The 13,730-nt window shown below is 36.7% G+C and overlaps 1 protein-coding gene across 1 annotated transcript in view; it reads left to right on the top strand.

Moving 5' to 3' along the window:
• The window catches only part of Fgf10 (fibroblast growth factor 10), a 79,752-nt gene that overhangs the window by 61,265 nt on the left and 4,757 nt on the right, over positions 1-13,730 (top strand). The window contains exon 2 of the mRNA XM_021180795.2: positions 7,207-7,310. Coding sequence (XP_021036454.1) covers positions 7,207-7,310 — 104 coding nt within the window. The remainder of the gene's footprint in view (positions 1-7,206; positions 7,311-13,730) is intronic.

The following is a 13,730-nucleotide window of genomic DNA, read 5'->3' on the forward strand; positions in this document are numbered from 1 at the left end:
ATGTAAAAGACCATTTGGTCTTTAAGAAGATAGGAAATATACATCTCCTCATGGAACATTGGTAATGACTTTTCTCATTGGACCTCATTTCTTTTTGCAATTCTAAATGTCAAGTGTCTTGGAAGGCACTGCAGCTTATAGAAAAACCAAATAGCTGGCCTGCATTATGCAGAACAGGAATCCCATGTCTATAACTATACCAGATACCCCAGACTTAGACTATTCATTGACTCACTATGCTGTCCTTCTTTGAGAAAAAAAATCATTCTAGAAAAAGCATATTCTCATTCTCAACCCCTGGGTTGAAAGGCTGGGGATAAAATGAATCCCAATTGTACTGAACCAGTGTCACAACCATGAGCATAACATTAAGGGCAACATACAGATCTTTACTCCTTAGATTGTCAATACAAATCATTTGAAAATGTCCATAAAAGTTGTTGAAGGCTCCTAAATTTCCTTTAGCATTGCTACAGTCATATTTGTAAGAAAACAAATCTGATAATAAAATCTTTAATAAAAAATTTTTTTATGTTATATGTATGCACATTTTGTCTGCATGTATGTTATGTGCATCATGTACATACCTGGAGTCAATGGAGGGCAGAAGAAGGAATTTGGTTCCCCCAGTCCTCTGCAAGAGCAGTGCCTGTTCCTTACAGCTGAACCGTTCTCTAAGCCCTCTGATGATATTACTCCAAGTCTTTAACAACACGGCCAAAGAAACAATACATGTATAGTGTTTAGATCCCAAATTCATATTTTGACAGTTATGTACTTATCAAGAACTCCACTCCTGTCATTCAGAAGAAAACCCTCTTCTAGTCACAACTCTCAAAAGCTTTTTCCAGGGATATTAAAGGCCGCCATTATGTGTATCTCTTCCTGGTTTGGTTCTACCCCTCTCCACATGGTTTTGCCTCTGTTTTTGTACCATCAAAGCTGTCCCCACCTCTGAGCTGTAATGTACAGAGCAGTGGGTGGTCCTTGCACTGGTGGAAAATCCACATGCTGGAAAATCTTATGCCAGGGTCCCAGCCTAGATCTATGGAGTAGAAGAACCTACCAATCTGTGTTTAAACATGCTGTCCAGATTGCTAAGGCAGTTTGAGTTTGGAGACCATGATGGTAAATTAGTTAACCTGGCACCATAATGATCCAGCTGACAGGACACAGATTTACTAGCCTTTCCCTAAAATACCAACACCCCGTGAGCACTAAAGCAGTTTGTCCCAATTAAATAAAAATCTAAGAGTCCAGGAGTGTAACTGACTTACCTGTATTGTTTAGCTATCCAGCATCAGAGATGGAAAACCTGGTTCTTCTGCTTTTGCATAGCTATTACTTAATTCATTTCCAAATTTCATGACCTCAAATGTGACCTTGCAATTCCCTTTAAAAACATGTGGTAAGTAGAAACAGGAATTAAGGGAAGGAGAAGCTAACTAAAAAACAAAACAAAACAAACAAAACAAAAAAACCCCAAAATTTAATATCATATATATTATTTTGAGCTACACTCAACATAGTGATTACTTACACATTATTTCAAAAGAAATTAAGCTAAATTGTTGAATTAGCCTAATACACTATCTCAGACAGGTCAAAAACATGTTCTCATTGTTGCTGTATGCAAAATAAATTTTAGAGTGCTTGTACTCCAATATGACAGATGTGACTCCAAGATAAATGATATTTTATTTTGATTAAAACCCAGACAGGTTCAAACTGGTAGTAAACTAACAGACAGTAACATGCCCAGCTCCCTTTCATAGGGCAAAGTCTTTTTGATCTTTTTTTGATATCAAATATTTATGGAATATTTTGGTGACACATAACATCTAAGATTTTGGTGAGTTTTTAACTCTACAGGCTCTGAATGATTTTTTTTTTATTATTATTATCATATGATCATCAAAGGGAAAATAACAGCACTAGAGACTGCTCCAGACAATAGGCCAGCTGTTCTGACAGTCATAGTAAGGGAGAGAAGGATTATGGGAACTGGGGTCAACTCTATGACAAAGGTAACCGAGGTTTTTTTAAAGGAAGAACAGATAGGGTCTGTATTAGTACCTTTTCTGCTGCTATGACAAAATACCTGAAACTGTGTACCATGTAAGGAACAAAGGTTTATTTGACTCATCATTCCAGGGGACAGAGAGTTCAATATCAAGGTACAGACATCTGTCAAAGCCTCCTTGAGGCATGACTGGTGAAGAAGAACAGATTAGCTCAGGTCTTTCTGTGTATGTAGCCATGAATGCCACCACAGAAACCTACCTTAATCGTGGGTCTCTAGCCATAAATGTCATCATATAAACCTACCTCACTCTCATGACTCTATCTAAACCTTTGGTATATTACTAATAGCAGTTTTATTTAATAAAGCTTAACACTGTAGAAAGAGTAAAGGCTTTGGATCTAAATATCAAATCAACTATATTCAAGACAGTATATGCCAACTAATTTATATAATTTTGCCAAAGCTTTCTCCAGTTTGCAAATAACACAAAGCTTAACTTTGATATATTTTGTTAAATTAATTGGGAATTTGAGTCATATATAAAAGAACAACGCCTATGAGGGGCCTTTATTTGTGTTACTTATTATTTTCAAATAAATTTAAAGGATTTGGAGATACAGCTTAATGGCAACATAAAAATATTTTGTTGTCTTCCATTGATCAAAAATGAACTATTGCTTAAATTAAAGATCCTACATGAAAAATAACCTTTTAACATCATGTTCAAAATTCCTCTACTTATAATTATATTAGCTAATAGTTGAGCATATATTTAAATTTTATTAAAAAGACCCTCTAGATTTACAATAACTTACTTATAACTGATATCAAATATACCTTACAATTGATTTTTTCTTTGAATTCATTTTGAAGTTATCTTCAATTTCATGTTTGTTTTAGTGATATATGAACTTATTGATTCATAATTTCACAAATAGGACTCCTAGCAAAAACAAAAATTGTAGATTTCAGAAATGCCCCCATTTTGCCATGCACAGTCAATTGATTCTCTTGGCATTCTTGACTATCTACCAAGTGTATATTATGAACAACATGTATCTATTACAGTTCTTTAATGAATATGAATTATAGAGGAGATAAATCCCAATGTGATTCTTAGGGGACCAAATGCATAGCCATGACCTGCTTCATACTTCTCTGTGTGGCTACTCAAACTCTGATGTACACAATTGAAAAGTGAGGGTGACCAAGATGTTCTTCCATGTTAGCATAGAGTAGATCAGTTTGAGGCTCTACAATTAATGGGAAAGAAGGAGAGGTTTAACTTTAAAAGGTTAAAATTGTAATGCCATTAAACTAAACATGACATATTTCAAAATATTGATTAAAACTATCAAAGTATCTAAGTATTTTAATTGTCCTTGGGCTTGGTAATAGATATCTTTACCACTGAGCCATTTGTCTGAGTCTCCAAAGCTTTTAATAGAAATAATTGTAGCATCATATTGGTTGCAAAAATGGAGAGAGGTTCCACATACCCTTCACTCACTCTTAAGCAGGAGACTCTTTCAACTGGCATTGCATTTTATGTAGACACATACAAATATAATAGCAGCTGATCTAACAAACCTCAAAAAATTCTGGAGTTCCTTTCCAAGAATGATCTACATATATCTCTAATCTCTATCTATCTATCTATCTATCTATCTATCTATCTATCTATCTATCTAAGACACCTGCAGACTTGGTTCCTCCCAAAGAGGTGTTCACATACACGGGTGCTTGCAATAAATTCAGCCACTGTCTGGGTCCTATGAAGCTTTCAATTATGAATTGATGATCTGTGGTACAACCCAGACTTACTTTCAGAATTCAAAAGGGCATTAAATCACCTAAGTCTTTCCTTTTGTTCTATTTTGAAAGAATAGCAAACCTCCTTTGAAGGCAAAGGCAAACTAATTCTGATATAATCATCAAGCAATACACATACATTCTTTAGCATTGTATGATGGCCCTTAAATATGTACATTTTAATGTCTCAATTTTAAAATGCTTTAAATATTTATATGCTTGCCCAAACTAGATATAAAGTTAAAAGGGGGGGGGTCAGTCCTTTAAATACTGAGTTCCCATTTGAGGTAAAACACAAAGAGTTCCAAGTGTATTTTATTTAGCAGATTCTCTGACATGTTGTGTGCCAGAGTCTCCAAACAGACAGCCATGGATTTGGTGATATTCGTACCATCTTGTTTCCTTTGTTCAGCTTGGTCTCATTTTTTGTTTGTTTGGTTTTTTTTTTTTTTGAGACAGGGTTTCTCTGTGTAGCCCTGGCTGTCCTGGAACTCACTCTGTAGACCAGGGTGGCCTCGAACTCAGAAATCTGCCTGCCTCTGCCTCCCAAGTGCTGGAATTAAAGGCCTGTGCCACCATGCCCGGCTTTGCACTCCCTTCTTTAGAGGCACAGAGGCTTAAATTTTTACATCACATCGGAATGCCACGTGCTGTCTAATTAGTATCTTCTCCTTGTCATAAGTTTATTAAAGTTTACCCCCCTCTGAAACTCTGACATTTTCCCAAGTGGCACCCCAATATCATTGGGAGAATAGCATGTTGTCATTTAATAATGAGTTATATTGCTAAATGGTTTCTTTAGAAACCAATTGTAGGAAGGAGAAAGAGAAGGAAAAGGAAAATAACCAGATGTGAAGAGAAAAGCCACAGGACTGAACTTGTCTTGACCTTGTATGTGCGCTATATTATGTATCTTTATCATTCAGTTTCTAATCTATAACTGATGACAAGAATGGCAATACCTCCTTGATGAACAGTTATAGATATTACAGTCATTCACCACAAGAGAGCACTTTTTAAATTATTCAAATGAATATGTGTATGAATACCCTGAGGGCAACAACCAGCATAGGGTAATGTAAAAGTAAATTTTTTTCACCTGATGTAATTGTTGTCTGGGAGGCTTATTGCCTTCATCTGCTAGGCCTAGAATGTTTGCAGCCTCTGAGACTTGTTGCTGAATAAACTCACCCTTCCTTGCTCTTTCTAAGCTCTACCTGGCTGGTTCAACTCAGATGTTCCGGATCAAAGTCCTCTCTCCCAGATGACTTATTCAATTTGGCTTTTCTCTCTGCGTTGCTCTGCTTGGCCTCAAACTAACTCTAGCAATCTTTTCTAATATTCTGGCTCCTTCTCATTCTCTTGCTCATTCTGTCTTTCCCTGTGTCTAGCTTGTTCTCTCTTCAATCGATCTCTATAAAACTCTCCCAGTAAAACTGCCTCCTCCCTCTCTGAGCTGCTCTACTCCCACTCTACTGCACTGCTCTCCACGAGCTCTACTGTATCCTTTGCTGCACTCTCTTCCTCCTGTACTGCCTGCTCTACCTTAAGTCACTTCCCTTTGCTCTCTCTTCTCTTGAGAGTTGAGCATATTCTGTCCCATCAAACTGTTCTTTGATCCATCACTTGTTCATCCACTCAATTTGACATCACTTTCAAACATGGGTGGTTCCTTCTACAAACTCACTTTATTTACTTTCATCATTTGGGATTAAAGGTAAATACTAAGGGCTTGTCTGTATTCCAGTCAGAGGGATTAAAATGTGCTAAGGGCAGAGCCACACTCTAACTAGAAATAGGTTCAAATATCCTGTAACAGGTGATAGGTATTAATGATGTAAACATTGTCCCAAAGTGCACCTTAGAATCTGGCCTTGCAAATGCAATGGGATCTTACGTTAATGAAGATTGTGTTGTATGAGGCTAGACATTTCCTCTACACATGGATAGAGGTTTTCCTGCACAAGTCTCCTTTAATGTCAACTTAGTTATTCTCTCATTTCTTCTACCTTTTAGTAGTCTAACCTGGAAAAGAAAAAGAGAGAAAACATTCAAGTTCTGAGTATAAGCCATTTGTTCCATTGTGGGAAAAAAAAAAAAAAAACATCTGAGGATACATTTTATATACTACATTTAAGATGGTGTGTGTCATGTTAGGTGATACACAATATGTGGGAACTTACGATTTCCTTCCACCACATTAGCTAGCTAAGCCAACGAAAGTTTATCTGATGTATGGAAAAGTTTCATAACTTTAGGAAGAAGTTCCAAGTTTCAGAACTATTAGGAGAAAACTTGCCTCTAATACTAACAGAAGCTCTGAGAGCTAGGCAAATTATAATCATTGTTTTATGGACCTTCTTCACTGCAAGATTCTGTGAGGAAATATTATGTTGGCCACTTTTCAAATGATGCTGAGACGTGGGGCAGTCTCTTGACTTCTGTGGGCACTTCCCAATAGATGCAGAGCCAGGAGTCAAATGCATATACCCCATTTCCAATGTTACACTCTCTTCACTTTCCTGCTCATCCAGCCTGAGCAAGCTCTATTGCAAGTAATGAAGTCAGTTTTATTCTGAGATCTTAGGCAAAACAGGTGGGCTTTTGCATTCTGGATCAAATGACTTTTCCCACATATGCCTATAAACTTTTCAAAGAATATCATCATTGCATACACCAAACTCTGCCTTTTACTGGAGGAAGTGGTCTTGTTTGCTAATTACTACTTCTGTCCATTTCCCCTTCCTTCTAGAAAAAGCGATAATCCCTTAACCTGGAGTATTGTATCTGCTTTTGTAAGATGGTGTGGATGCTGAGACAAGTCTCTCTGTACCTCAGAATGTCAACACGTTGGTCAAAGAAATGAATTTATCAGTTAAAATGCAGCCAAGGGATTTAGTTTATCTAGATGTGCTCCAAAGGAAAAATAGTTTACCATTGTTTTTACAGATTGAGGTAAATCTGACAGATCATTGACATATGCTACGGATTTAATTTAATACCACAGTACAGATGTAGGCTCTGATAAGTTTTTTTTTAAAAATCTAGGCTAAGATGAGTAGTTTCAATATTTATGGGGTTGAAATTGCAGAGGTTGCAAAGGAAGCATTTTAATTAAAACAGCATTCGCCTGTATATGCTCAGAGTACAAATGGAGGGACAACCTCTCAAAGCTTCACTACTGGTTTCCTATACTCGCTGGGGTTTTCAACACATTCAACAGTTTTGGCTCAGTTTGGCTATCCCATTGTTTGTCTTTTGCCTTGAGGATAATAGAAAATGTACTTTATCATTTGTTTTGATTCTTATCTTCTCCCAGCTAAACATGATGACCCTTTGCAGCTCAACTTTGTGATTGTGTGTTTTAGGTGTCCTAGAGATAACATCAGTGGAAATCGGAGTTGTTGCCGTCAAAGCCATCAACAGCAACTATTACTTAGCCATGAACAAGAAGGGGAAACTCTATGGCTCAGTAAGTAGTCTGATTTTGTTTTCAAAGCACATTGTATTGTTAGTACCAAAGATTTGGATGGTTTCCTAGAGAAGACACTGAATGGCTTTGCTGTCATTTGATCGCTACTAATAGGATTTGCAGCATCTCAAGGGCTGGCAAACAGCTTGTTCAACTCTATAATCTCCCGAACTGTTTGCCAATGAGTCTACTAAACAGGCCATTACTAACATTTGTGAATGTTCAGAACTGCAAGCCAATCAGGCTTTCACAGAAGCATCTGGATGAAATACTGTAGAGACTAGAGATGACAACTTGGAGAAGAATCACTTAAAACAAAAACATTGGGTGGAATGGAAGATCATGCACTATGAGTATCTGCCATAGCTGAAGAGTAAAACCACAGCTCAGATGCTGTGTACTTTGTTAAAATCATAAATAATGAAACATACCTCGGAATTTCACATACCTAGGTAATAGTGATTAAATTTTAACTATGCATGAACATTATAGACATTATGTAAAAACAAAATATTGTCCTCACAGTAGGGTCTAATTCTACCAAAACAAAAACAAAAACAAAAACAAAAACTACATGTAATAATAAAGGATACTCTTTTAGTAAGGTCCTCATGTGCCTTGGGTAGACTGATAAGTGTTAAGTACTTTGAATATGACCTCTTCAAATTCAAGTTCAGTTCATTTAGAAAAAGTCTTTTTGACTGAGACCTCACATAAAATAATAAGTATTTAGAATTAAAATCACAGTCATAATAATTAAAACAGTATCATTTATGGTATATGATTTAAACTTTTAGAAGAAATGTCTTAATTAAACATGTGGGTAGCTACTGTGTGCCAGATACTGGTTATCCTGCCTCCCAAGGATATATAAGGAAGAAGTTTAGAATAACAAGTGGTGATTGGTGATGTACAACTCTGGTCACACCACTTGGAAGGCTGAGGCAGGAAGATCACATATTCTGTACTAGTGTAGATACATAGAAGAACCTATTCCCAGACAAAGCAAAACAACTCCTTCATTCATGTGAATGCACACATATACACACATACAGAGAGAGAGAGAGAGAGAGAGAGAGAGAGAGAGAGAAGAGAGAAGAGAGAAGAGAGAGAGAGAGAGAAGAGAGAGAGAAGAGAGAGAGAGAGGAGCAATCTTTGACTTCAAGCATTTTATACTATATAGGGGAAACTGTCAACAAATACAAAATAGTTATAGAACAACTAGCTTGTATTGTAAGAAAAGACCATTAGTAGTACAGTAGCCTTGTGATGACGGCAGAACTCTGCTTCAATCTCTTAATTGCCATTTTAAGTATAATACAAGCAGGACAATTAATGACTATGGATATGTCTTGCAGTTTTAATCCCAGCACTATACTAAACATCACTAAATGAATTTAAATTTTTCTAAATTCCACCATAGAGGAATACATGGAATATAGATACATAAACTTTTAATTATATTTTTGGAGAATATATAGTAACATTTGACACGGGTATTTAATAAGTACATCATTTTCTAGGGAGATATTGTATACTTTCACATTTTTCATAGTTATCAAAAATTAACTTTCAATATGTAAATTTACTTTCTTAATTAGTATAAGGGTAGTCAGTAGTTCTTAAACCTGAGTAAGCTACAAAATCAGTGCGAGGCTTTGTTAAACAGCATAATGATGGAACACAGTCCCATACTATCTGATTCAAGTTTAAGGACTAAGGATTTATACATTCAAGGAGGTGCCCACTGCTGTCTGTGTTATTGGTTTTGAGTTGAGAACCATACGTCTTCAAATGATCTAGCTTTGTTTTTTATTCATATCAGCTCTGCTGTTAAATGACAAGCCAGTCATACCAGGACAAATCCTGGTATGAGGGCCACAGGAATTTTAATTCAATTTCTTCATTGCATATTATTCCCCCAAGAAGCCTAAAAAGGCAGTAAAACATTTTTTAAAACAGCTCTATTTAGGGCTTTAAATTCTTACCACTTTGAGAAAATAGTGTTTTTGCTTTTGGTTTTATTAAGCATGTTTAGGGCCTTGCCAGATGGCCCAGCCTATAAATCTTCGTTCTCTCAAATCTAACAACCTGGGTTCAATCTCCAGAACTCATATGGTAGGACAATGATGACCTCCACAGTGGTCTTCCTGCTTACACACACTCATTTATTTGCCCCCCATACACACTCATGCACGCGCGCACACAAACACACAGATACACACATACTACCAACACTACCACCAGCACCACCAGCACCACCAGCACCACCAGCACCACCACCACCAACAACAAAATAAACATATCTGCTTATAATTTTTCTTTCAAAGGTGTCATAGGCATGGAGAGATGATGGCTCAGTGGTTAAGAACACTTGCTGCTCTTGCAGAGGAGCCAAATTCAGTTATCAGTAACCACATGATGGCTCACACCATAGGTTCCAGGCCATAAAATACTCTATTAACATTCTTAGGTAGCAGACATGCAGGTAATCAGAAAAATACACAGGCTGAACATCCATACACATAAAATAAATCACTTCTAAAGTAAACAAAACAAAACAAACAAAAGCAAAATATATCTGAATCCAGACAGTGGCCTGCACATTAATTTTCAGCGACCTAAGGCTGAGGTAAGAGGACAACTTTGGATCAACAAAGCAAGAGGTCTTGGTCTTTTAAAAATATCAACTAAACTAAAAGTCCCTTCTTGTTCCACTGTATCAGAGTCAGGATGTAAGAGTGTATTCGTATACTCTTTGAAGAGGTACTTAAATATACACATACTATCCAAAGGCAAAATAATACAGAATCATCTAATGTAAGTTAGCTTAAGAAAATAAAGTATACAATTTAAGTTGTGAGAAAAGATGAAACCAATTTTAATGATTAAAACATGCTTCTTTTACAATGTGGTATCAAGAGAGTAATAACCCACTCTCAAATGAACTATGACATTAAAAGTAATGACATTTTCTTATCAGTTACCCATTCCCTTCTATGCTGACATACCTCCTGTGCTTTGTGGATGCCTCTTCTTGAGCTATATTCTCTATAAGTCTCTTCATTCCACCTGTTCGTTTGAACTTGTTCCCCAGGTACTCTATCCTATTACCATATTGCCTAGATATTACCTAGATAGGCTCACTGTCTGAAATGACTATTATCTGGTATTTCTATCATCGGTGTGTTTGCTGCCAACCTCCTACTAACAGGTTGTAACCCGGAAGAAGGCTGAGTTAGCCACCTCTCTCACTATGCACACAACATCTAGATCCACTCGGGTTTCCAGAGCACTACAATGCAAAAACTTATCTACCTCCCCAGTAGCTCCATTAGAAAACATGTTCTCTGCTTCTAGCCCACATAAGAACTAAATATCTAAAGAGTATACTGCTAAAAATCAACGTTGCATACTAGTATGCATCTACATGCCAGGAGATAACACTGAGATTCTTATTTTTGTATTATTGTTTCCAAAATGATTTCTATTGATTACAGAAGCCTGCCTGGAAGAATCTCTGAGCAAACACATGAGTGATTGGTGAAACTTTGTCTGTATTATTCTCCTTGAATATTTTCTTCTGTTCATTTATGGGGAATGTCTATCTTTCTTTCATTTTTCAGAGCAATACTATCCTATGTTGCAAGGTTTCTGTTGAACGATAGACCTGAGCAAGTCTTGAGGATGAATTAGTCTCGTCTTCAAGTATCATGATTGACGAATCAAATCAATGTCTCAGATGAGCACAGAAAATCCAAAACCTTTCCTTAATCCACCCTAATTCAATGTGGGATCTTGTTTTACCTAACTCTTTTACAATCCTATGGGTGGAACAACATTATGAACTAACCAGTACCCTGGAGCTCTTGACTCTAGCTGCATATGTATCAAAAGATGGCCTAGTCGGCCATCACTGGAAAGAGAGGCCCATTGGACATGCAAACTTTATATGCCTCAGTACAGGGGAACGCCAGGGCCAAAAAAATGGGAATGGGTGGGTAGGGGAGTGGGGGGGAAGGTATGGGGGACTTTTGGGATAGCATTGGAAATGTAATTGAGGAAAAGATGTAATAAAAAAAAAAGACATGCAGAAAGAAAAAAAAAAGAATTACTCACAATGCAGTATGATCTTATTCACCACCAACTCCTGGCCCTGTCTCCATCAAGATACACTTCCACCTCCTTACTATCTCAATTCACTTTGGTGCTACCTCCTTTTTAAATAACTCATGGGTTCAGTTGTATGCTGTTTAAACAGTCCTAGGTGTAGATTCACCTACTAGTGTGGTAGACATACCTGCATCCACACCCTCAATAGTAAACTCGCTCGCCTCTCTGGAAGCCATCAGCTGTCCACAGTATCTTGGTTAGGGATGAAGCCTATTAATGCCTTCCTAGTCCATGATACAGTGTTGACTGCCTTGATCTGATGTAGTTTTGTTAGATAATCACAGGTGTGGTACGTCCTTGATTGCAGTAGATGATACTATGATACTCCCAGATCCTTATGAAGGTGGGTGTAAGAGCAGACTAATGAGTCCATGACATTTACTCTCCACTGACATGTTGTCAACTACCATCCAATACAATACACAATGAAACTTCTCTGGTGAGATCTAAATGGTGTGCTAATCCACCAGGAGAGACAGAGGAGATTTACAGGAAAGTTTGATGTTTTGTTCATTTCACAAATTAATACCAATAGGTACAGTCTTGGGTCCCATGCGCTCCCCAATCATGAATCCTTGGCCAGATTTATAGTATCAAGTCTATGTTTCCTCCTGCGAAATAGGCCTTAAGTATAATCAGAAAGTGGTGGTTATCCTCATAATATTTGTACCACTATTGAATTTGTGGGCAACTCTTGATACATCAGTCATTACGGTAATTTACAGAGTTCACAGACAGGTAAGACTTTCTCTCAGTATCCTGTATAGCACCTTCCAATATTATGAAAGCAAGCAGTAGAGAGAAATGTCCTTCATTAGTACAACCTAGATTTCCTAATCATTAGGACTTAGGCTTATGCTTATCTCATGAACATCTAGGTCTTCCTCCAGAAATTATAGCTATGGCACATTTCAGTTACATCTCAAGTGTCAAGACATCTGAGGTGAGAAAGCTGAATCAGGCACACTTCATTTTTAAAAATATTACTCTTTAAATTCATTTTGGAGAGGGAAAAAGCATCAATTATGGAATCTCCAATATGAAATTATTTGAAATAATCCAAATCTTTATTTTAAAAAGTTTAAACACTTGTTTGGTCTCTGTCTCTCTGTCTCTCTGTCTGTGTTTGTGTGTGTGTGTGTGTCTGTCTGTCTGTGTCTGTGTGTGAACATGAGAAGGCAGGTACATATTGCAATACACACATGTAGAGGCCAGAAGACAACCTGAAAGAGTTGTTTCTCTTTATCCATCTTGTATTTCTCCGAAATGGAAATTAAACCATTAGTCTTTGAAGCAAGTGTCTTAACTAATTAACTGTCTTACTGGCCTCTTCTTTTACTCTTTAAACTATATAGCACTTTAGTAAGTGTAAAACACAACTCTATTTCTTGAAAGCCATATATTTCAGACAAATGAATAAGAAGTAAAATTAAATATGTTCATAAAAAGATTTAATATTTTCAATACAGATTTTTTTATTTTACTAAAAGACTTATCGTAGATAATTTATTTTTCTTCTTTATATCAGTCTTTATATCTATCGTTAAATGGATTTTGTATTTAATAGTACTTTATAGATGAGAAGCACACACTACTATAAAACTCCAAGAATGGAAAAATAAACTGATAATGTCAGTATAAGCATGTGGTGTTTCATTATGTTCCCAGCAATTATCTATAGGACAGAAACCTGAATTTAACTTCGTGGCCTGGATCAATGGCTCAGTGATTAAGAATAGTTACTGTTCTTTCCGAGGACCGAGATTCTGTTGCCAGCACCCATGTAGTGGTTCACAATAGTCTGTAACTCAAGTTTCAGGGGGATCAGATACCCTCTTCTGACCTAAGCATGCTCCTGCTAGAATGTAATACACTCAAACTAATACAGGCTCATGCACGTATAAATAAATTTTAAAAATAAATAAATAATTTAAGGATAGAAAATATAAAGATTCCTGAGATGAAAGAAATTGCCCAGTTGAGGCCTCTATCTTCAGTGTGTCATGGGGCCCTTTTTTTTTTTTTTTTTTTTTTTTTTTTTTTTTTTTTTTTTTTTTTTTTTTTTTTTTTTTTTTTTTTTTATTACATATTTTCCTCAATTACATTTCCAATGCTATCCCAAAAGTCCCCCATACCGCCCCCCACTTCCCTACCCTCCCATTCCCATTCTTTTGGCCCTGGCATTCCCCTATATTGGGGCATATAAAGTTTGCAAGTCCAATGGGCCTCTCTTTCCAGTGATGGCCG

Source organism: Mus caroli, chromosome 13, assembly GCF_900094665.2.
Source record: "Mus caroli chromosome 13, CAROLI_EIJ_v1.1, whole genome shotgun sequence".
Taxonomy (NCBI): domain Eukaryota; kingdom Metazoa; phylum Chordata; class Mammalia; order Rodentia; family Muridae; genus Mus; species Mus caroli.